General features: G+C 37.0%; 1 protein-coding gene across 1 annotated transcript; it reads left to right on the forward strand.

Annotated features, from left to right (window-relative positions):
• Window positions 1–2,855: 2,855 nt before the first annotated feature.
• On the forward strand, window positions 2,856–24,025 carry LOC139710323 (RUN and FYVE domain-containing protein 4-like; the record flags this gene model as incomplete). Its single annotated transcript, XM_071622240.1, has 10 exons — window positions 2,856–2,978; window positions 11,402–11,509; window positions 13,655–13,736; window positions 16,240–16,291; window positions 16,841–16,948; window positions 17,592–17,640; window positions 19,175–19,233; window positions 21,131–21,280; window positions 22,114–22,185; window positions 23,969–24,025. Coding segments are annotated over exons 1-10 (774 nt in total), but the record flags the coding sequence as incomplete, so codon positions are not given.
• Between the last annotated feature and the right edge of the window lie 979 nt (window positions 24,026–25,004).

The following is a 25,004-nucleotide window of genomic DNA, read 5'->3' on the forward strand; positions in this document are numbered from 1 at the left end:
GACAGGTGCTCACACTAACTATTAATTGTAATTTCTACATAAGTATGTGACCATTTATTTGAATGTGGTTGTGTTCCTGTTTGTGTCTGTTAAGTGAATGTGCTTCCAGGAGCAAATTGGTTTAATTGAGTTTGACATAGTGTACTTCTGTATTCTGTTAACACAAACAAATTATGTGAACAAAATTACAATAGCGCATATTGAAAAAAAAAAAGTGGATTCTTCCACTACCCAACAGTTACTGTCACACTCACATATAGTAAAATAAAAGAGTGAGTCGAGAATAAGGTATGTGTATTATTTTCCAGAACGCCTTCATTCAAAGGTCATGTTTATAGTAGTTGTCTGTCTGTGCTTTTATTACTTTTATTATAGCTCGTTAAATTTCACCCCAACTGTTAAGGGTTGTATAGTTTTGGTTGAGACCTAATTTCAGGTTTCTAAAATTTTTTGGTGAGATAGTGAGAAACCTCTTATGAAATATGAAAGAGCATGTAATTCCATGAGGAATTCAACGTTTGTTTGATGAAAATTGGTTTTGAAATGGCTGAGATATCCAAAACAGAGATTCTAATAAGTGTGGGACCCACACTTTATTACGATCACTTTGTTTTACTGTGTTTTTGGATGTTTCAGTTATTCCAAGCCCGATTTTCATCAAATAAACTTTGAATTCCTCTTAAAATGGTACGCTCTGTACTAATGATTTCATAAGTGTTTTCTTGGTATCTTGCAAAAAGTTAGAAGCCCAATTCTCATCTCCACCAGTTCTGTACTATCCCTTTAACGTGCTTCATAGTGCTAGGGAAGTTCGGGCTTACTAGATCATAAACTGGTATTTCTGCAAACAAGCATGCATGCACTCACACACACACACACACACACACACACACACACACACACACACACACATAAAAACAAAGCAAACTTCACATTAACATATCTGAATACAATATCGTCAGTTAAAGTTGTAAAACAAAGTCTTCAGGAATATATCTCTGTATACAGGTGTGTTTTGGGGAGAGAGTGTGTGTGAGCACGTATACATCTATGCATACAGTATGTACACTATATGCTTACACAAATCAATGCCTGGTGTACCATGTTTTATAGCACTAGGAATCGAAGTCAAACTGTCAAGAGCAGGTTTGGGTTTGCATATAATTATGTAGCCAGCATAGTACAGTTGTGTATGGCACATTTTGCCATCATACAATTGCAATCATAGTCATGTCAGATAGATATATCGGACAGAGGGTTAAGTAGGCCTACAGTTGTACAGGTGTATAACTAGGTAGGCCTATGCATGCACATTTGTAATACATGTACTTACATGTTAATATTTTCTGTAAAAATTCACATTTATGTAATTCTGTTGGAGATGCGAAAACAAATTAATCAATGAACATGATAGTTTTTGGTAAATGTGCGCACATGTATAAAACAACTGTATAATGGTATTTCTAATGATATTTTCTATTAAAGTAAAATTAAACAGTAAAAAAATGACCCGTAGAAATTCAATTGAAAAAACAAACAAACAAGCAATTGCGCCTATCAAAAGAATGTCATGGAATTTCGATATTGCACATTTTCATGAAACACTGATGTTAGGAAGTACCAAATATGCAAATTAGACAAGATGATAATCCCATATGGTGTCACAAGTCTCGTATATACCAACACACAGATCTTTTCTAAATTTCTGTTTTCAAAATAAAATTAAAGGGTGTGTACAGTTCTGGGCGAGGTGAAGATTTAGCTTTTAACGTTTTGCGAGATATTCAGAAACCACTCTATGAGATGTCAAAAAGCATGCAATCCCAAGGGGTATCCAAACTTTATTTGATGAAAATCGGTTTTGAAATGGCTGAGATATATCCAAAAACAAGGTGAAACAATTAGAGATCCTAATAAAAGGCATGGCCTGTAGTACGTCTTTTATTATTATCACTTTTTGGATATCTCAGCCATTTGAAAACCAATTTCCATCAAATATAAATATTGAATCCTTAAAATTACATGCTCTTTCATATTTCATAAGGGGTTTCTCATTACCTCACTTACGCATGTTCAAAACATGAATCTCCACCTCATCCAGCAGTACTGTACCGTCCCTTTAAAAGGAGAAATTTATCCTAAACACATCAAAACTTGGTTATGTTTCATTGGACTTGCAATTACTTTCATGGGGGGGGGGGGGGGGGAGGATTGAAGTTCCTGTCTTATCAATAGACTTTGCAAGTTTCTATGATAAATGATAACTGTGTGCGCAAACCAAGGTGAGAGTTGTCACTTGGTGTACGGTAATTATCATAGCAACCGATTTGCATAATCGCTGGCTGTGACCAATAGTATACATACACCTGCTTTTGGGAAAACATATGAGACATAAATCCAAAGAACTTCCTCGTTTTGATTCCAGTTCAAAACTTCAGTTCGAAAAACATTAATAACAATAACAACTGAACAAAATGAGACTAAATAGGGCCAGAAGTCGATCTATTATGATTTAATTATGACTAGTACGTTTTGTTTGTTTGCTATTGTGTTTAAATGCATGTTTTCTATGCATAACTTCTGTATTTCCTATTCACTTTACACTGTCTTTGCCATTATTAACTCTGAACTTGAAAAATAAAGCAGGACAAAACGAAAGGAAAACGAATACATGTATACTAGCTCGATCATGCCTGGGTACGGCCAGTCTCTTCCCACCTCCCTGGTACGGCGCAGCGCAGCACGATACCAACACATGTTTGACGGTTGTGGGAGGGGCCCCGTGAATTTGTTGTTGTTCTCTTTTCTTTCTTTTTTTTAGACTGGATGGACTGCGCGACGGGTGACAGGTGTGGGCCGTGTGTTGACTGGACGTGGACTACATGATCGTGGTTTACATCTCGTGATTTTACGCCAACGTATGTCATAATAGCGAGGCATAATGTCTGTCAAAGATCCATTGCTGACAGATTTAAAAGGTGAGTGTCACTGTAACTGGCTTGAGAACTTTGATATCATACGACGAGACAAATGAAAAAGCTGCTGGTGGGCTGCCGATATCAGTTGTTTACAAAGTTCGTGACAGTCCCATGCGCTCATTCTTGTGTTAGTTCCATAAAACTATACTCGATGTTGCCTGCCCCGGTAGCGTTTTTTTTTTTAAGACGGCACAGATTGGGGCATGGCGCGTGTTAAACCTATGGGAAAAACGTTGGGTTAGGGTTTTTGGTTATGGTTATGGTTAGGGTTAGGGTTAGGATTGGGGTTAGGGTTAGGGTTAGGGTTAGGGTTAGGGTTAGGGTTTGATGGTTAGGGTTAGGATTAGGATTAGGGTTTAACTGCGACAGCCGCCACACGCAGTGTGTGCGTGTGGCGGCTGCGCCGTGCTCCCATAAAAGATCTTCATGTTGAACAAACGGGTGCCTTTGCGGCGCTATATTTCCTTAATTTTTCAACAGAAACTACTAGGAATACTTACATGGGTCGATGAAACCTAAATGACTATCATCGGCGACTGTTTGATGCATTTCATTGCTTGTGATGCACAAAATGATGTCTTATAAGCAGCTCACCGATGTTCACAGAATTCACAATCACTTGCACAAGCGCACAGAACTAACATAAGCGAAACTGCGGGGAAGCCGCCAGGACCGCGCCTCGCGGCGCGGTCTCCGGGGCTAGATTAGGGTTAGGTTTAGGGATAGGGTCCCCGATAGATTTTTAGTTTCCCCAATCTGTGCCGTCTAAAAAAAACACGCTGCCCGGTATACGGTAGAACCCAAATTATAAATGGTTGCGCTGAATTATAAAAGGGATATATCTTGTCATTGAATTTAGACGTCAAACATCAGTCCGGGAAACCCGCTCATGAGGACCGCCCCCACGTACGAGGATGGTCCCTCCTCATGAGGACCTCCCCCCGCCTCATGAGGCCCCCCGGGGAACGCCTCATGAGGCCCCCCGGGGAACGCCTCATGAGGCCCCCCATTCACTTCTTATTCATCTCACATCTGACGTATAAATTGTCGCAACTTTGCACGGTGATTTTTTGTTACACACACATGTCCACTATCCATGATGAAAAGAAGAAAAAATCCTGTCTGTTTTTTTTTTCAAAAATCGAGTTTTAATCAACCGATGCAGAGCGCCCATCAAAACACGGGCGCCAGCGCGTTCGCACAATGCAAGACTGCCGCACCTAGCGGCCTGATCCGACTAAATATTTTCGATGCTTTTTTCTGCGGCTCTCACCTCTCCGCGCACGAATCAGCCTCGTGAAGCTGAAGTCTGACATCTTTTTACACAAATTCGTAACGAAAAAAATTAAATCAGTACTAACCTGATCTTGTCTATATAGACAGGGCAGAGCCAGGCAAAAACTGCCTTTTTTTCCAGTCAAGGTTTTCTCACTTGATTCTGGTACTTTAGACCATACTTAACAAAATAAGCTTCTGCGCCATCTTGAAATCTGTCCCAAATCCAAGATGGCCGCCAAATATCCAAAATGGCCGCCAGAACACCTAAAAAGTGCCTTCTGTGGTTAAGATTTGTCTGGGGATGGGTTTTTTTTAACTCTATTTGATGATAAATGGTAAGAGGAATAAGATTCAGTGAATTAAAATTAAAATCAGTTTCTTTTTTATTGCGAAAATCCAACATGGCCGCCAGACGCAGCTCCCGAAATTAATAAATGTCATAATAACCGGAGGGCCAAACCCTAAAAACTTGCTTACTTAACAAGTGAGTTCCACTCTCTCTACAAACTAAGTAGACCATGCTTATTTTCACATTTTTATTGTAACAAACAACATTCCACTGGTATACCTCAAAAAATTTGTTGCGAAAGCCTCCAAATCCAAAATGGCGTCCAAGATGGCCGCCATATTTACTGAATTTGCTATTTGAAAGATAGAATTTGATAGAAACATCAGATTTCAACAAATGTGATGTCATATGAAAGAAAATAAAATTTTCTACAAGTTGATACCATTTTTGTGGGCGATTGTGATAATTGAATTGAGATATAAAGGAAAAACACTCATTTTTTGATATTTTTCTGAAAAAAATGAAAATCATGAAAATGCTTGATTCAGCATAAATCAGAAAAAGACTGAAGGATTATCTTGAAACGTTTTTAAGAAATTTGTTTAACATATAATTGATATTTGGAGAAAATTAGGGGTCAGTACCATTTGCGGTTCAGGAGTTATAATGTCTCAAACTTGAAAACTCACTATGTAAAAATTTCCACTCTAGCTGTGACAAGACCTTGTTGATCGTAAAGAGAGTCTGCACGCGCCAAGACTACTACATGCACCACTGGCACTGACGCTTGCAGCAGTGCCAGTGGTGGGTGTAGTAGTCTTGGTGCGCGCAGACTTTTTTGACAAACAAGAGTTTGTGCCTGCAAACTAACTTTTCATACCAAGTGGTAGCAGCTCAGGTGACGCTGATCGTTATTATTTCAAAGTAGATTGTTCTGATATGTTTTTATGCCTTTGCCAACGAAGTGGCCGGAGGCATTATGTTTTCGGGTCCGTCCGTCCGTCCGTCCGTACGTACGTACGTCCGGACGTCCGGACCGTTTTGTTTTTGTCGATATCTCAAGAACCGTGTGGTGGTTTTACATCAAACTTGGTATGAGGGTATATCCTGGAGGATAATACTTTGTTTGGATTTTAGGGTCATGGGGTCAAAGGTCAAAGGTCACAGGTTATTTTGTGAAAAAAGGTTGAAATTTCATGTTTTTCTCCATATCTCGCAAATGGTTAAAGGTATCTTCATGGAACTTAGTATATATATATATGCTTGTACCGATGGGCAGTGATTATCTAGGAAAGTTGGGGGTCATGGGTCAAAGATCAGGGGGGTCAAAGGTCAAGGTCAACTCCTTAAAATATCACTACTTATATTTATGCAATGCCTGAATGTTTGTTTTTTTAACTTGATGTATGCATGTATTACCAAATATAATATTCTGTGGGAAGTTTTTGCCAAAAGTCAAAAGTCAAAAGGTCAAAGGTCAGTCAAGTGAAAGTGCTTAATTGCACTTTTTCCTCCATATTTCGAAAGTAACTCAAGGTATCATCATGAAACTTTCATATTTATGCATGTTCTACCTGACAGTGATTCTCTTTGGAACTGTGAGGTCAAAGGTCAAAGGCCAGGTTTAGATAATGCTATTTTACCATTTGATACTGAAATTATACTTTTTCTCAATACCTTGAAAACTACTCAATGCATAAACTTATAAAAGGGTCAAGAGTCAAGTAAAAATCATCAGTTCCCCCCAATACCTGCACTCTGACGTTTTAATCATTCATCCAATTGAACCTAGTTCTAGGAAAGTGAACATTCAGCACATTTGTGGCAAACCTGTCATTTTAATATTTTGCCAATTGTGTGAAACTGTCATCACACATTGTCAAGACATTGATTTGTGGCAAACCTGTCATTTTAATATTTTTCCAATTGTGTGAAACTGTCATCACACATTGTCAAGACATTGATTTGTGGCAAACCTGTCATTTTAATATTTTGCCAATTGTGTGAAACTGTCATCACACATTGTCAGGACATTGTACTATAGACCTATTAGGAGAACCATGCATTTTTTATACTAAGTTGTCAACAGTTATCAATGTTATGGTTTCTTGAAAAGAAATGGTGATATCTCCATATGTTTTAGGCTTCATTATACATATATATATATATATATATATATATATATATATATATATATGTATATATATATATTATATATATATATATATATATATAATTTTTTTTACATGGTAGAATGTTTTGTGATAAAACTAACCTGCACATATAAATCGAATGTGATATCTCTTCCAATGGTAAACGATACCTTTAGTGTGTTGCGTCAGAGTCAAATCTTGATTAATAATTTGATATATTTGTCCTTGTTTAAACCATATTGAGGGTTTATTTATCTATTTTTTTTTTTTGGGGGGGGGGGTGGAGCTCATTCTAGTGTTTGGGTAAGGTCCGATCTTTGATTTAAAAAAGAAATGCTTCTGTATCAAAGATATGTTTTTGTACTTGTATGTTACTCTGGTGTTGTAGAAACGTGAATGATGATGGCATATGTGTAATAATATCTGATCCGTACATGTCCTTGAAAGCCCTTCTGATCCGAGCAGCCCCCCTCCCGAAAAATCCGACATGGCGGCAATTTCTCAAAGTTGCTTTTAAATGTGTTGTGCGAAATTACTTTTCAGTATATTGTTCAAATAACACTGTCCAAAATGATCATTCATGCTGTATATTCACATTTCTGAGGGGCCCACATTCTACAAGACTTGTCTTTTCAGTGGGTCCCTCCATTTTTCGAATTATCCACAATGTTTACTTACTTCAAATCACTCGAGTTTTATGATAATCTGTAATAATTGTAAGGTGATCATCCTACATAGTTTTGAGCACCTGATTTTCTGTTACCAAAAAAGAAGAAGTGATGTTTATATGTTCTTGTCGAAAAATGAAATAAAACATTGAATTGAATTGAATTGAATTTACAAATAAAGAATAAAGAATAGATTTTTTTAACATCGTTTTAGGCTGATTTCATGTGGGTTATAGTGTCAAAATTGAATTGAACTAATGCCATTGGTAGATGCTTTCACATTTTAGATATCAGGATCACTCGAGAGTGGAAATGTTCATTTTCATTCCTTTTAGAGTGATCTCAGGGATCACTCAAAGAGTGACGAGTGATCCCTAAGGTCACTCTAAAATGAGTGAAAATGAAAATGTTCACTCAAAATTCACTCCAATTTTGCTTTAAATTTACTGATTTCCGTTATTAACTCCTTCAAAAATGAAACTTCCACTCGATTTTTTTTTTCTTTCTCGGAGTAGAATATCACTGGTTTTAAAAATATCTCCATAAAAACCCATGACGGTTTGAAAGAGCACTACAATGTTCAAAATATATAAAAACTATAAATAGATAGCACAACAGACAAAATTGTACCAAAATTAAAATAATACATTTAATTTGGCGCAATAAACTATGTCAGCTTTGATGGCCTGCAATCTTGAAGTTTTTGAGAGATTGATCCAAATTTTGTTTTAAACTTTCTATAGCATGGTTGTTTCAAGCTTCTACCTCTATTTGAAAGACATTTTTTGCTTCATTTCATCTGCTCCAGAACAATCTACTTTGAAATGATAGCGATCGGCGTCACCTGAGCTACCACTTGGTATGAAAAGTTAGTTTGCAGGCACAAACTCTTGTTTGTCAAAAAAGTCTGCGCGCACCAAGACTACTACACCCACCACTGGCACTGCTACAAGCGTCAGTGCCAGTGGTGCGTGTAGTAGTCTTGGCGCGTGCAGACTCTCTTTACGACCAACAAGGTCTTGTCACAGCTAAAGTGGAAATTTTTACATAGTGAGTTTTCAAGTTTGAGACATTATAACTCCTGAACCGCATATGGTACTGACCCCTAATTTTCTCCAAATATCAATTATATGTTAAACAAAATTCTTAGAAACGTTTCAAGATAATCCTTCAGCCTTTTTCTGATTTATGCTGAATCAAGCATTTTCATGATTTTCCTTTTTTCAGAAAAATATCAAAAAATGAGTGTTTTTCCTTAAAATCTCAATCCAGTTATCACAATCGCCCACAAAAATGGTATCAACTTGTAGGAAATTTTATTCTCTTTCATATGACATCACATTTGTTGAAATCTGATGTTTCTATCAAATTCTATCTTTCAAATAGCAAATTCAGTAAATATGGCGGCCATATTGGACGCCATTTTGGATTTGTAGGCTTTCGCAACAAATTTTTTGAGGTAGACCAGTGGTATGTTGTTTGTTACAATAAAAATTTGAAAATAAGCATGGTATACTTAGTTTGTAGAGAGAGTGGAACTCACTCGTTAAGTAAGCGAGTTTTTAGGGTTTGGCCCTCCGGTTATTATGACATTTATTAATTTCGGGAGCTGCGTCTGGCGGCCATGTTGGATTTTCGCAATAAAAAAGAAACTGATTCTAATTTTAATCCACTGAATCTTATTTCTCTTACCATTTATCATCAAATAGAGTAAAAAAACCCTTCCCCAGACAAATCTTAACCATCAGAAGGCACTTTTTAGGTCCTCTGGCGGCCATTTTGGATTTTTGGCGGCCATCTTGGATTCGGGACAGATTTCAAGATGGCGCAGAAGCTTATTTTGTTAAGTATGGTCTAAAGTACCAGAATCAAGTGAGAAAACCTTGACTGGAAAAAAAGGCAGTTTTTGCCTGGCTCTGCCCTGTCTAATATATTCCAAATTACTATTCCACACTGATAGAGTAGGTGGGTAGATGACATACTCCAGTTTGTTAGCAAAATAATCACTTTGTAGGTATGACGAGTTCACTTTCTTCGTCAATTCCGCCCACGATTCCGCCGTTTGGGCGCTTTTTCTGGAATCATCCCGCGACGCGACGTACGTTGCATCACATCACGCATCCAGCACATACCAGTCTGGTATGTGCTGGATGCGTGATGTGATGCAACGTACGTCGCGTCGCGGGATGATTCCAGAGAAAGCGCCCAAACGGTAAGCGGGCGGCGGAATCGTGGGTGGAATTGACGAAGAAAGTGAACTCGTCATACCTACAAAGTGATTATTTTGCTAACAAACTGGAGTATGTCATCTACCCACCTACTCTATCAGTGTGGAATAGTAATTTGGAATATATGGACAAGATCAGGTTAGTACTGATTTAATTTTTCTCGTTACGAATTTGTGTAAAAAGATGTCAGACTTCAGCTTCACGAGGCTGATTCGTGCGCGGAGAGGTGAGAGCCGCAGAAAAAAAGCATCGAAAATATTTAGTCGGATCAGGCCGCTAGGTGCGGCAGTCTTGCATTGTGCGAACGCGCTGGCGCCCGTGTTTTGATGGGCGCTCTGCATCGGTTGATTAAAACTCGATTTTTGAAAAAAAAAAACAGACAGGATTTTTTCTTCTTTTCATCATGGATAGTGGACATGTGTGTGTAACAAAAAATCACCGTGCAAAGTTGCGACAATTTATACATCAGATGTGAGATGAATAAGAAGTGAATGGGGGGCCTCATGAGGCGTTCCCCGGGGGGCCTCATGAGGCGGGGGGAGGTCCTCATGAGGAGGGACCATCCTCGTACGCGGGGGCGGTCCTCATGAGCGGGTTTCCCGGACTGACATAGCAGTAACATTGAATGAAGTTGCATATTGTGATTGTCCTGAAATTTCATGAAATTTAAAATTTCAAAAGATCTTGAAAATCACTTTCTTTGTGACTTTGACTTTTGTAACCAGCAGCAGTCCAGTGGCATGCAGTGTAACGTAGTAAATTAATTTAAATCTAGACTAGTCTGCTAGAGAATTGGAGAAGTCAGACATCTACTCTAGTGTCTACTACAACTTACAAGTGAAAATGTAGATTACATTTATAAACGAACAGTTTTTGACCATTGCTTTTCTCTCTAGCAAGCATTCATTGGTTGTAGAAATATGTATTTTTATTGTCAGATAATTATAATTATCATAATTATTCATTTGGCATTTATACAACTTGGTTAGTAAGAATTCCAAAGCCTTGTGAACCACGATAGAACTTAGAAGCTTTTAAAAAGTTAGACAGAAAAATCTCTCTGTGCAGAGGAGTTGTTTTTTGTTTTTTTTCTAAATCAGTTTTTTACTTTTACAGCCAGCCCTCCTCCATAGGAGGGGATTCTGTGAAGCCAGATGTAGTTTCTGCAGAACATATCCCCGACAACAAGATACCCACCTATCTTTCGGTCGAATAAAAAGTGTGGTGGTTTTAGGTGCATAAACTTATCACTGGTCACCAGAGAGGAGGGGAAGGCAAAATTAAGCACCAAGGCTTGAGACCTTCCTCTCCATATTTGTATGTAAGGGTGACTCATTATTCCAAAGGCTTGTTAATTAATAATCTGTATTGTATGTCTGTGCATGTGTTTGCATGCACTTCTCTTCATCTCATAACATCCTCCCATTTTTTTTTTTTAATAAAAATACCTTTTTCAGTCACTAAATGAGGTTTATCTCATTTTCAGAATTACAAACATTATTTCTTTTCTGAATAATGAACCTTCAGAATAATGAACCTTATTTAATTTTTGGATAAATGAACCTTCGGAATAAGGAACTGTAAAGTGTAACCTTATGAACTTTATAGGTTATGTTTATTTATATAAGAATATGCAGGTATAGGGTTATTTGTAGTTTTTACTCTATTCATTGAATAATTTGTTTATTCATGTAAAATGTTATATGTTGCACATATTCATGTGTTGAATTCATTAGTTTATGAAACCTCTGTCTGTCAATCTATCTATAAAATGAAATATCTTCCCAATAATGCTTTCATTTCTCAGGCATCTTGCTCAAGCTGCAAGCAGTCACACGACCTGTGGATGACACCAATCTAGAGACCCTGCAACTCTTTACCACCATCGAAGATATCTTCAAGAAAGGCCTCAAAAGTGAGAGAGCATTATCTTTCCCCTTTTACCTATGATGTGTATTTCTATCTTTAATTGTGACCAACAATACCCTAACTTTCTAATTGGAGTCTAAAAGGGCCTGAGCTTTCGATCGTAGCACAATCTTTGTCAGAGGCAAAATGACGAACGTAGGCCAATTGGGTAAGCAGACTCATATAAAATTTGTAGGGACTACATAGAACATGCACTATCTAGGAGGGGCCAGGGACGCAACAAAGAAAACAAAAGGGTCGGGCAGGTTAGGTTTCAAAGGCAGGGAACGAAACGGGTGAAGAAGATGGGATTAGGGCAGAGGGGTATGCAAACAAAAAAGAGAGGTAGGACCAGTGATGATCCAGAGGATCATTGAGGGCAACTTGTGAAGGAAAAAGCTAATAATAAAGAGGTAACATCAAACAAGATCAGGAACAACATGAAGGTGAAGAATAGGATAAGGGTGAAGTAATAGCATGAGTGGGGGGGGGGGGGGTGGGTTCTAGCAGAAAGCCGCAAAACTGGTGTACAAAAATGTAGCAAAAATAAAAGTGAGAGCCAGCTAACACCTTATGCGAAGTACAGTCACCCTTCAATGAGCCTAGGGATCGTCCTATCAATCATCACTGGTCCTCCCTCTCATGTTTTTGGTTTTTGGTTGTGCTTTCTTTCATTTGCTCACCCCTTTGGTTTAACCCCCTCCTTACCTGTTTGGCTCCCTGCCTTTGACACCTAACCTGCCACTTTCGATTTCTTTGTTCTGTGTCCATAGCCTCTCCCCAGACAGTGTATATTATGTGTTGTCCATCTATTATGTGTCTGGGTACCCTGTATGTTTGTAATTTTTCCCCTGAGGAAGACTGATTACACGCTCAGGCCCCTTTTGACTCCATTTTACCCCATTGGTTAGCTACTGTTAGATAAGTAGTTTTTCCAAGTTTTGTTAACTTGGAGGGAAAAGAAATCAATGCATTGTGTTTGAGTCTCGATATTGATAAGATGAAGAATGTGACATTTTTTGTTCAATTCTCAAACTGCGTTTCAACATGTAAATATACAATATACTGCATTAAAGTGTAGCATTAAACCCTTTTTTTTTTACATAATATGTTTCAAATAATGATGGATTGCACTGTTTTATGTCTACCCCTTGTGAATAATGAGTGACAATAAAATGGATCTCAATAGTTTCCACTAAACACAGCATTGAATGTGCCTATTAAAAAAAGGGAAAACACTCATTGATTAATTATTAATAATTGGTTTGCATGGTTGATATTTTTGATAACAATTAATACCAGTAAGCTAACCTGGATTACTAGATACAGCTCTTCAATGGTCTATGCAAACCACCAGCCATGAGATGAATTTATCTTCTGTTATGGAAATGAGAAGAAAAAGAAGAGAAAAAAAACCTTATTAACTGCATTGGGATATCGAGTGATTTTTGCTTTCTCATACATTTCTACAGCATATGATCACTCTTAAGATCCTTGCTAACAAAAGATTTTGTTTGCACATATTGTAACACATGTACTCATGTTCTGTGTTTTGTGTAAACTTCACAAGAGTTATCTGAACACTGCTTTCCTCAATTGTCACTCAAAACAGCTTTGCTAATTGTCTTCAAAATATAAATAACAAAAATAGTGTGTTATTATATCATTATTACTGTAAATTAATACTTTATGAGGAAACTCCGAAGTGTTAATTATCAAACTGCAACATTTGTAAAATGGTTCTGTCACAGACAATTCATAATAGTTTTGAAAGATATAACTCTGATTATGATTAGATATCCTCTAAAACTGATAGATAAACATGCATTCCTGAAATGGGTACAGGTTGTAAAATAGCACTTGAAAAATGAATAGGTAGCTAGTGGTTCAAAATTGTAGCCTTTATCTTTGATGAGCCAATGCTTCTGTGCTGGTTTTTTTTTTCTGTTCTTTTCAAAGTTGTCTTGTTCATGTAATACTCAGCATTGCTTTTTTTCTGATAACTTCATAGAATCATTTGGTTTGTACCAGTCAGCCTCAAATATCATCCATTGCATTGGCTTTTACAAAATCATCTTCACTATTTGTGCATTATATATATACACTAAACTCAATTTCAAAATTTCTTCTGATTATATACATGACTGCCTAGATACCAGCAATGTCTTTGGGCTGTCTAAAAAGGACTACTGGAATTGGATCGATGTCATTGAGCAGCATTTCACTGTGGGCAAGTGAGTTCAGGGATGCCTACAGTGTACATTGCATTCTGTTGCAGTGTGCCCAGTATTGTAACCAACTCCTCAGTAATGATAGATGAATATCATATTAGGCAGCTACTTGTAGACCACCTACAAATATTCCATCTGACAGTTCTCAATAGATATGACTCTTCTTAAGAAAAAAAGAAAGAAAGAAAAGCAAAAGCAAACAGGAAAAGATAAATTATAAACTACTTCTCTGAGGAAAGGAATACTAATAAATGTACCTTTGTCACGTGCTCGTAAGGAGGAAATCAGTGAATGTATGAATATCAGAAGTGTAATTGGTTTGAAAAGAAGAAGAAGAATATATATATACATATATATATATATATATATATATATATATATATATATATATATATATATAAGGCCAAATTTGGTGGCCCGCCTCGGGCCACCAAAATTTTTTGAAAAGTATGTCAATAAATTCGTAACTTTTTGCGCCGGAAATTAGCAGTTAAATTCGTTTAAAGGATGGATGAAAAGGACTGAATGAGTGCCTGAGAGTAAGTGTTGCAAGTTTGTTGAAGTTTATTTATGAGTAGATATGTCCAACTTCTAATTCTTACTATCATAAAACTTAAATATTTGACTCATTTTAAAAAAAAGGACTTTTAATGTCTTTTATTGTTTTTTTTTTCGGGACACCCAATTTTCTCTCGGGCCACCAAAAATTTGAAATCTAGGATTTTGGTGGCCCCATCGGGCCACCAAACAAAAAAGTTAGTGTGGAGCCATGTATATATACATATATATAGATATAGATATAGATATGTATATGCATAATTATCAAAAACAAAACTGAAACAAAGTTCATGCTGTATTCACCAACAGTTTATTTCGGCACACAAATTTTCAAGTGATTCACTCTTTCTCAAGTGTTGATACTGAGAGAACAATAACAATAATGATAACGATTAAGCCATCACAATATTGCACAATTGTTATGGCTCAATAACAATTAAGCCATAACAATGTTGCACAATACTGTTATGGCTTAATTGTTATTGTTCTCTCAGTATCAACACTTGAGAAAGAGCGAATCGCTCGAAAATTTGTGTGCCGAAATAAACTGTTGGTGAATATAGCATGAACTTTGTTTCAGTTTTGTTTTTGATGATATTATCACGCCAACACGTGGACAACTTACTCAAAATATATATGTGTATATATATATATATATATATATATATATATATATATATATATATTATTATTATTATTATTATTATTATTATTTACAGTGTATATACTTGCATGATGATTACTCATTTTGGAATTTTAAGAGAATGAAGTGAGGTGAATGATTTTGAGGTTGTATTCCAAATATGGAAAAAATCCACAGAATAGCTTTTGAAGCATATTTTTCTAGTCGAGTTATAGCTTGACTGTTTTCAGTATTGCTTTCTCTGTCAACGCCTATGTGTCTATGTGCTCTTCACTGGATTAACATGATTGTATGTTGCATTTTGATTGTAGCATGATACATAAACCTACCAAATGAATAGTCCATATTGCTCAGCTGTAAATGTCAACTTATATTTAACTTGTATACTATTGTTAATGACTCCAAGACCAGTACAGCAACAACCATCATATAAAGTTAAGTGTTAAATAACAAATCATGCCCACATATATGTTTGGATACACAAATGAGAAAATTGTATGGATGGCACTTGTGCCCTGTAAAGTGTCAAGATATAATGTAAGTAAAAGATTTAGAATGGAAATGTGTTTGAATGGGTTGTTTTTGTAACTTAACCAGAGGTATGTAGGTTTTCTAAACTGTTTTCTAAACAGAAGTACAACAAAAAACTTGCTGATAAACACTTGTGCAATCTAGGAGCTACTGAACATGATATTAACAGGAGTATGTGAGTAATCATTGGTGTGAAATCCAGTATACAAACAATACAACTGCTCAAAAGTTGATCTTGGCCCGGGGCCACCAAAAACGCACGTCGGGCCACCAAAATTTCAGAAATAAAGACTTTGGTGGCCTGGTCAGGCCACCGAAAAAGGTCGGATGTTTGCCTTTGGGCCACCAAAAAGAAAAGTTAGTGTGGAGCCCTGCATACTGACAGATAGATGTATCATCACCATCCCTCACAATTATACATATCATACCTTGGGCAACAAGACCTTGTATCTACAAAATTTCAAATGTTCAGGAGATCAAAAATGTATGGCAGCCAAAACATAGTATATCAAATGGGATAGCCTTTCCTTTGACATGCCATGGTGGCTGCATTTTTGGAGTAAGACAGCTAGGATTTGGATAGGACATCACTCAATTGATTATCTGACCATTAATCCAAAGAAGTCATTTTCACCAAAATTTGAGATACAAGGTTTTGTCACCCCAGCAATGATATTTGATTATATGAAAATGCTCTGCTATTAGGTCACTGACTATCACAGTATTTAGTGGCGCTCTTCAGTTGATATGCTGTGTTCATTCTTTCCTGCACAGACCTAGCCCCAAATTATCACTGATGCTGGAAGCGATCAGAAAGTGCAAAAAGGTAAGTAACAGGGTGCATTCCCCAATCAATATCCAAACAAGAACCTTCCACATGATATTGTTAAGGCCAGGATGGTTGTTTAGATAATGAGACAAATATTTGTAGTCTACAAAATTTTACACATGGTCACATGTAAACATTTGGACAATTTTGTAAGTGCTGTCTTATACCATATCTAGACGTGAATGGTTGCCTAAGTTTCAAAGGTATATATCCATTAATCTGTGGACCTGAAAGTGAATAAAATGTGTATCAGGAGTAATATCTAAACATACATGTATATTAAGGATTTGAATGTGTGCAGCACAGACTTTTCAAGTAATATATGGTAGTGATTTGTCAGCTTTTAGGAATTTTCTTCGTGATTTTAGAACAAAAAGTACAAATTGAAATTCAGAGTAGATTTTGTACTCTGTGACTAGCAGCTCTTCATTCGACTGTAGTGCAATTTGTAGTTCAATTTGTGGTAATGGTAAAAATCTTTTGGAAGGAGATGGTAGTATTGGTAATCTGATGTTTGATGACATGCTGTGTGTTTGCCTTGCTCAGGTGAAGACAAATTTAGGGCGAGGAAGGCTCTTTATCAGGCTGGCCCTGAACTACAACCTCCTCGGGACCCCTATTGAAGTCATCACCAGAAATTCAGAGCTGCTCAATGTAAGTAAACCCAAACAGACAGACTGCAGGTAAACGAAAGGACTTTTACGACACCCTCAATTTCCCATGAGATTCAGAAATACTTCTTCAATGTTTAGCAAACAAATGAGCAAACACACAAAAACCTAGCCAGGCAAACCCCTTATTAATAGAATAAGCCAGATTTTCTGGATGACTGCCAGGGTGTATATTCTGTAATGTATAGTGAATTGGGTGTCAATAGCAGAGGATGTCTTTAAAAGTAATGAATAGCTCATTTAAAGACTTTTGTAAAGAGAGAATTACATACCTGTGTTGTTTACTTTTTGATATGTTTTTTCGTGATGGTTTGCTTTAGTATTTCACATACAATTCCACTGGGTGTCTACCATAATTAAGTTCTTAAAATCTGCGACAAAGACAGATGTTTTCAAGCAGAAATGCACAGAATAATCAATGAGTGCTCATATGGCTGGGCAGAGAAGCAATTGACCAAGGTGTAAATAAAATGAATATTTAAAGAAAGGCCTAGAAAAGCTTTTTAATTCTGGTGTTGTTTCATTTATTTTCATGCACTTCAGGTCTGGTACAGCACCTCAGAATCCAAAGGCCTAGAAAAGCTTTTTAATTCTGGTGTTGTTTCATTTATTTTCATGCATTTCAGGTCTGGTACAACACCTCAGAATCCATCATCGGCAATGAGATGTTGGGAGGTTAGTGATGTGAATTTGCAAATATAATGCTAAAGTTCACCTTGGAAGGTGTTAGGACATTGATTTCTAGAGTAAAATTAATGCAAAAGGCGTCACTTTTTATCCCTCTCCTGAACTATATGTACAAAGTCCCTTTAAGGTAAAAAAGGTTTGATACAGTCCCGAAGGCTGCATATCAGACTTTTTAATATCAGTTATGTAAATTTTCCGTATCAGATACAGTGTACAATGTATATTGCCTGTGTGATTGTAAATGATTATGTAAATACAAAGGTGAGTAACTGCATAATATTGTTCTCTACCATCGCTTTTATAGCTGCTTCTTTTTTTTCTCTCTCTCTCTGTCTTATGTACATATATATACATTTGTAAGTATGTGTGTATGTATTTATGTATGTATGTGTGTGTATGTGTGCATGTATATACATGTATGTACATTGTATGTATGTACTGTATTCATGTATACAATGTCATGTATTAAAGTATACATGTGCATATGTATGCATGCAGTCAAAGTATGTGATGTTTCATTTCATTGTCTCGCCCACCGGAGGTGAAGGCGAGACTAAGGGATCCAAATGGCGTCCGTCCGTCGTCCATCCGTCGTCCGTCGTCCGTCACAAATGTTAAAGTTTACCTGCAAGACTCTCTTATGATGCATAACTTGGCAACTGTTACAGCAATGGCAGCCACACTTGGGTGATAGAAGCACTAGGGGTATCTTCATGTTATGGTGTTGTCAGAGGTCATGTGATGATGTCAAAGGTCATTTGAGGTCATATATTAAAGAGTATGTGCAAGACTCTCTTTTCTATGTTAAAGTTTACCTGCAAGACTCTCTTTTGACAAATAACTTCACATAAGTTGCTTGGATTACAACCTAACTTGGGTCATAGATGCACTGGGGGTACCTTCATGTTATGGTGCCGTTGGAGGTCACAGGATAAGGTCAAAGGTCATTTGAGGTCATACGTTAAAGTTTACTTGCAAGACTCTCTTATCACATGTAACTCGACACGTGTTGCTACAATGGCAGTCAAACTTGGGTGATGGATGCACTGGGGGTACCTTCATGTTATGGTGCAGTATAAAGAGGTCACATGATAAGGTCAAAGGTCATTTGAGGTCATATGTTAAAGTTTACTTGCAAGACTCTCTTATCACACGTAACTCAGCACATGTTGCTACAATGGCAATCAAACTTGGGTGATGGTAGATGTCTCTTGGGAAGTTGAAGGTAACCACAAGGTCAAAGGTTACAGACAGGGGTCAACGAACTTTTAGGGCCCAATGTTAAGTTTTTAGGGCGCATTTCGTTTATGGCTCATAACTTTTGATCCCTTTGTCCGTTTGTGACCAAACTTGGATGATAAATGTCCCTTGGGGTGTTGAAGGTCACCACAAGGTCAAAGGTCATAAGCAGGTCAATTAACTTCGAGACACAATTTGGCGATTGCCTTGTTTATGTTATTTTCATTATATGATATACATATCTGCTTCTTATCTGTTATTGTGCCATATTTTCCTTTTGCAGAGAGTTTATCATCACTTGTATTTGTAGCCAACCAGATCAATTTTGACTTCAACATAAAGGTGAGTATTGAGATCTGTGGCCATATAGAGTCAAAGTACAGTGAACCTTGCCAGGAGAGCTGCTGTGTTGTTTAAATAGCTAGAACAAGCCAGGACTTGCACATATATTTGCATCCACTGTCGAGCTATGTAAGCTTCTCATTCTCTCTCTCTCTCTTTCTTTTTTATATGCTCTCTGTCTGACTGTCTGTCAGTCTGTCACTGCCTCTTTCTTTCGCTGTCTGTGTTGATATCAATCTACATATCTATCTATCTATCTATTTACTGTATACGCTGTTATATTCGTGTACAGATATTTTTGTGAATGAGGAAGTCATGGACATTTTTGCGAGATGTTGTTTTCGCGAATTGGCACAGAGGCCGTTATAAGTGCATTATTACCTTAGCACATGGTGACATTTTCGCATGTTGTCAAATTCGCAGCCCAACTGTGATTCGCGAAATTTGTGAAAATAACAGCTTATACAGTATCTATCTATCTATCTATCTATCTTTCTATCTATCTATCTATCTATCCGTCTATCTATCTATCTATATATTTATCTATCTATCTATCTATCTATTAATATCTCTCTATCTATTTATCTACAAGTGTATCTATCTCTCTATCTATTTATCTCTCTATCTATCTATTTATCTCTCTATCCATCTATCTATCTATCTATCTATCTATCTATCTATCTATCTATCTATCTACCTATTTCCCTCTATTATATATGTATCCCTTTTATTCTAGAGTTATGGTGAACTACCAATGTTGACTTTTTGTGACCACCCGATTCAAAATCAAGATATTAGCAGTTCTCCTGAACCATATTTTTTTTTCTGCCAGGTGCTACTTTCAGTGGGAGATTGAGTATATATCCATTAAAACTTCTGCACAGCACACCTGATTGAGCATCTTGTCTTTAAATCCTCTTTTCTCCCTTTTCTATGAAACTGCACCTCCTAACTCTCTCTTATCTCAAAAAAATTTTGAAAGGGTGGGATGGTGCAATTTTAACAAGTTATATATCACTTTGATGCTTAGAGCTTGCTCTTTCAAAGTATATAGAAAAGTAGAAAGCCATTTTGGCCTCCTTTTTGTCGATTTTGTGCTGGGCAGTCACATTTGCTACAAGTATATCATTAAACCAAGTAATAATATACTTTTAATTGTTCAAAATATACATACTGATGAGAATTGTTGAGGAAATGATGTTTTCACCTGACAGCTACTTGGCATATTTGCCTGTAATTGATATCACGTTTTACTTTCATATCTTCTCTATTTTGTTCAAGTTTAATGAGATTTTAAGTCTTCTGCTTGTTTAGTTTTTACTCTTTTTTCCTGTAGACTTTGTGCAGTTTGTTCTGTAGCTTGTTTCTTGCACAGCAGGCACCACGTTTTTAAAAGTGGGGGAGTCCAGTTTATATTTTTGTTGCCGCTTCCAGGTTTCATCACCACCTTTGCACAAGCAAAAAACAAAAGGCCTTCAGCGCACTTTTCTGCCGCTTCTTCTGGGTTTCTCCAGCTGACAAGCAAAATGAAAAAAAAAAGAGAGAAAGGAAAAAAAAGGCCTTACCCACATTTCTAAGCCCTCTGGTACAACGCACACACAAAAAAGCTTAACCACGTTTTTTTTTTTTGTGTGTGTGTGTGTGTGTGTTTGTGGGTGTATGTGTGTGTTTTTTTGGTGCCAGTTCTTGAGTTTAAAAAAAAAAAGTGGAGGGGGGGACCCAAGTGGTTAGACCCTATATGTATTTCTGTGTATTATTTTTAAAAAAAGCGGGAGGAGGGAGATTGTTCACAATCTCCAATTGTTCACAATTGTAGAACCCCCCCCCCCCCTCATTCTGCCAACCCTGTCTTGACCCCATCCCAACTAAGTGGGGACTACTGTATCTATATTCATAGAATGCAAGTTTCTTGGATGAGACTTGGGTGATGCCCATCTACCGTCAGTTTGAGCTGGTGCCCAGCGAGTCTCTAGGAGTCGTCGTCAGGCACATTTGGGACAGGGTCATCGTCGCCGAAGTCAAACCTGGCAGTGTGGCGGCAGATGAGGTGGGTCTGTTCTCCCAGAGTTTCAGCATTTTAGGTGAAATTTTCATAGGCTGAGCCATGTTGTTTGTCTGTTTGTTTGTTTAGGGCATATTTGTATTTCATTTTTAAAGGGAATATACAGTTCTGGTTGAGGTGAGGATTTAGCTTTCAACGTTTTGCGAGATATTCAGAAACCACTCTATGAGATGTCAAAGAGCATGCAATTCTAAGGGGTATCAAAAGTTTATTTGATGAAAATCGGTTTTGAAATGGCTGATATATTCTAAAACAAGGTGAAACAAAGAGATCCTAATAAAAGTCGTGGCCTGTGGCCTTTTATTATTATCATCACCTTTTTTGGATATCTCAGCCATCTGAAAACCAATTTTCATCAAATGAATGTTGAATCCTTCTTAAAGTTACGTGCTCTTTCATATTTCATAAGAGGTTTCTCATCTCACTTAGGAATGTTATAAACCTGAATCCTCACCTCAACCAGTACTGTACAGTCCCTTTAAGAATGTCTACAAATCAGGTCTTAAAAATGGTGTGAGATATGAAGGGCAATGAAAGGACAAACAATTTCATCTTCAGATCTTTTTTGTGGGTTACAGAAATTCAGAACTCAGAATTGTTGGAATGATATCATTCATACTAATACTAACCCCCCCCCCCCCCCCCCCCCACTGTTGTGGGTTAAAGAAACTCAGAACTCAGAATTGTTGGAATGATATCATTCATACTGTATCTTGTATTTTATTATCCAGCATACAGTAGACAAAAAAGAGAAAACAAAGTCCATTAAACTTTTTTTTTTTAATGGCAGATCCCATTTCATTTTATTTCCCTTACAGGACAGGATAGAACCAGGTGATGTCTTTGATGAACTGTATGGAGAGAGTTTATATGCCACAGTGAGAGGAAAGGTCAGTTTAATACCCTGAAAAAAAAAGGAAAACAAACAAACTTTGCCGTTCCTTGCTTAGATTATGATTTTCAGCATTATATGTACATATGTCTTTCCAGCACTCAAGCACTTTCTCATCAACAGTCAGACCGCAGCACATATGCTAATGAGCCGATCCGGCAAGATTTATTCAGCACTCTCGTTGACGATCTTTGCGTTCGAAAGGTGTCTCGTCGTGCGAGATTTTGCGAGAGTTTGACAGGGCTATGGTTTTCACAGTGTAGCGACTTGTCCATACATTCATCATGGCTACAAGTCATGGTAAATTGTTCTCCAGACTTTGATCTTTATTTTGATACCAAATTTGCGTATAATATCGGTTCTTATCATGACGATATAATCAGTTGAATTTGTTTAAACTTTACCTGCTTTTCACGGAAGATTTTGTCGTCTAAAGTTTGTTTTTGGTTCCTGACCAGATTAAGAAACTGTTGTTTCTGATTTTGGCTTTTCATAGAGAGGAAACTTAGATGCTCATCATATATTTGAGTCAAGGAGACACAAGTATGATTTATACTAGTTTTTCTGTTTTGAAATGTCTGTAAAATTCACTCTTAAGCCGGAAGTATGCTCCACACAAAGTGTACAGTGGCGCGAAAGAGCTCTCTCATTGGACAGTGCTTGCATTCAGTGCTTGAACCTGGCTTGAACTACACTCGTGCCTGTATGCAAGCATGCGCTATGCACGCACTTGGCATGAAACCGTAGCAGCGTAATGACGTAATGCAAGCGCTGAATGCAAGTGCTGTCCAATGAGAGAGCTTACTCTTGAGATTGCACAGTTTCAAGCTGACCAGCACTGACATCAATGTATATTTTACTGGTTCCTGACCGGATTAAGCAACAAATTGTCAAGATATTTACATAGATACAAAGATTAAGAGATGGACTACCAAATAATGCATTTTCATTGAGACGCAAGGTGAATTTGGTATTCTTTTGACGTCTTGAATGTGTACTGCACGAATTACTTTATTCATCATTTTTCAAGCTCAAATTACGCTATGATATTTTTCATTTACAATAATTTGAGTAACATGTGACGATAGCTTACATATTTTCCTTGAATTTGATACCAAATTTGTGAATATAAGGAGCATTTTTGTTGCTGAAAGCCCAAGGACAAAATCCCCTTCCGCAGCTCATTAGGTATGCAAGCCTCGAGCGGGCTTGCATGTAGAGTTGAATAAATAGAGCGAATTATCGGGTGCTGCGGTCTGACTGTCAATGATGTTTAAAATTAAAAGCAGTGTATTCTTGAAGTGCCTTCTTATGAATTGATGATCATGATGGCAATCTTCAGCATTTCCATTGCACTGTAAGAAGTACCAAGGCATATCACATCGCTGTGTTTTACACTTTTCATCTTTACACCAAACGAATGTGTGAACACAGCCAGAATGTGGAGAAGCAATTTGCCATTTATATTCACAATTTTATATGTTGATATTAATAGTACTGGTACAGTATGAGTCTCTTTTTACAAAGGTAGAGTCGATAGCTCAACTTTAGAAAACAGAACACCAACAGAAGTGTTCTGGACCCATCAATGAGATAAAGAATTTATGAACATTTAGGTTCATAGGCGAAATGTACAATGCAACTTAATACAACTTATGTACAAAGACTAACAAAAAGAAAGTTCCTTCAGCTGTGTGTGTGTACAGATTGAATAGAATTCTCTTTGAGTCAAATGTGGTCTAAGATTACTCTATGTGGGTATAATTTTTGTCTTTTTATAGATACCAAGTTTACTACGTGACCATGCGGGATGGCCCATTAGTTTAGCAATCATCAAGGTATGGTATGACATTTTAAGGAAGTATTTGAGCTCTTGATCACTAGTATCCTGTGAATTGTAAAATCTACAGTGCATAATAGTTTCACACAAGGGGTGACAAAATATGGAAACCATTTGGTGTAGGTACTTTTGATGTGATTTGGTTTCTGACTAAGAAATAGTTATATCCTTGAAAATAGTTTCTTCATGTTTATGATGATAGATAGTAAAATGTACATTTGAATATATATGTATATATTCATTTTCTGTAATGAAGAAATCATTTATACTAATGAAATGTATATCCAGTATCCACTGACCATATCAGGTTACATGAGCAACTTGTATCACATATAATGTTAAAGCTGTGCATTTGTAACACAATCATGATGGTGAGGGTGACACAATGTGGGAATGCTCCACTGTTCAGAAATTAAAATGGATTTCCTGCTACATGTGTGCGAGGGATATTAATATTTGATTTGATTTGATTTTGATTTTATTTCTGAATTTCGTTTTCATACATAAATGAAATACAAAGTCAATTGAACGAACTAATGGAGCACAGTATAATTTGAATGTGACAGTTAAAACGAATAAATGATTGATTCAAATATCCAACTTTTTTGAATAATAATATGATCAATAAATACTATTATAATAATTTGCACATCTTGAGTGTAGACTCAACTGTCACCACAGTTTTATAATAAGTTGATGTGTGCATCTTCATAAGATGCTTCAAGTTACTAACAATGACTTGAATATAAGATAATGCTGTAAACATTGACCTGCCATTACATTGATTTATGGCCAAAAATATCCCCATCCAGTATACTCTTTATAAGTGTGCATACATACAAATCATTCAAATTGTACTTACACTTAACCCTAACTAGGCCGGGGGGGGGGGGGGGGGGGGGGGCCTCCGAGGCCCCCCCCCCCCCCTCGACGTTCCGCGCGATGTATCGCAATCGCGAAAAGCTATCGCCGCGACG

The sequence above is a fragment of the Diadema antillarum genome, unplaced genomic scaffold, assembly GCF_040938485.1.
Source record: "Diadema antillarum isolate AM-2024a unplaced genomic scaffold, OU_Dant_1.0 seq00001521_RagTag, whole genome shotgun sequence".
NCBI lineage: Eukaryota > Metazoa > Echinodermata > Echinoidea > Diadematoida > Diadematidae > Diadema > Diadema antillarum.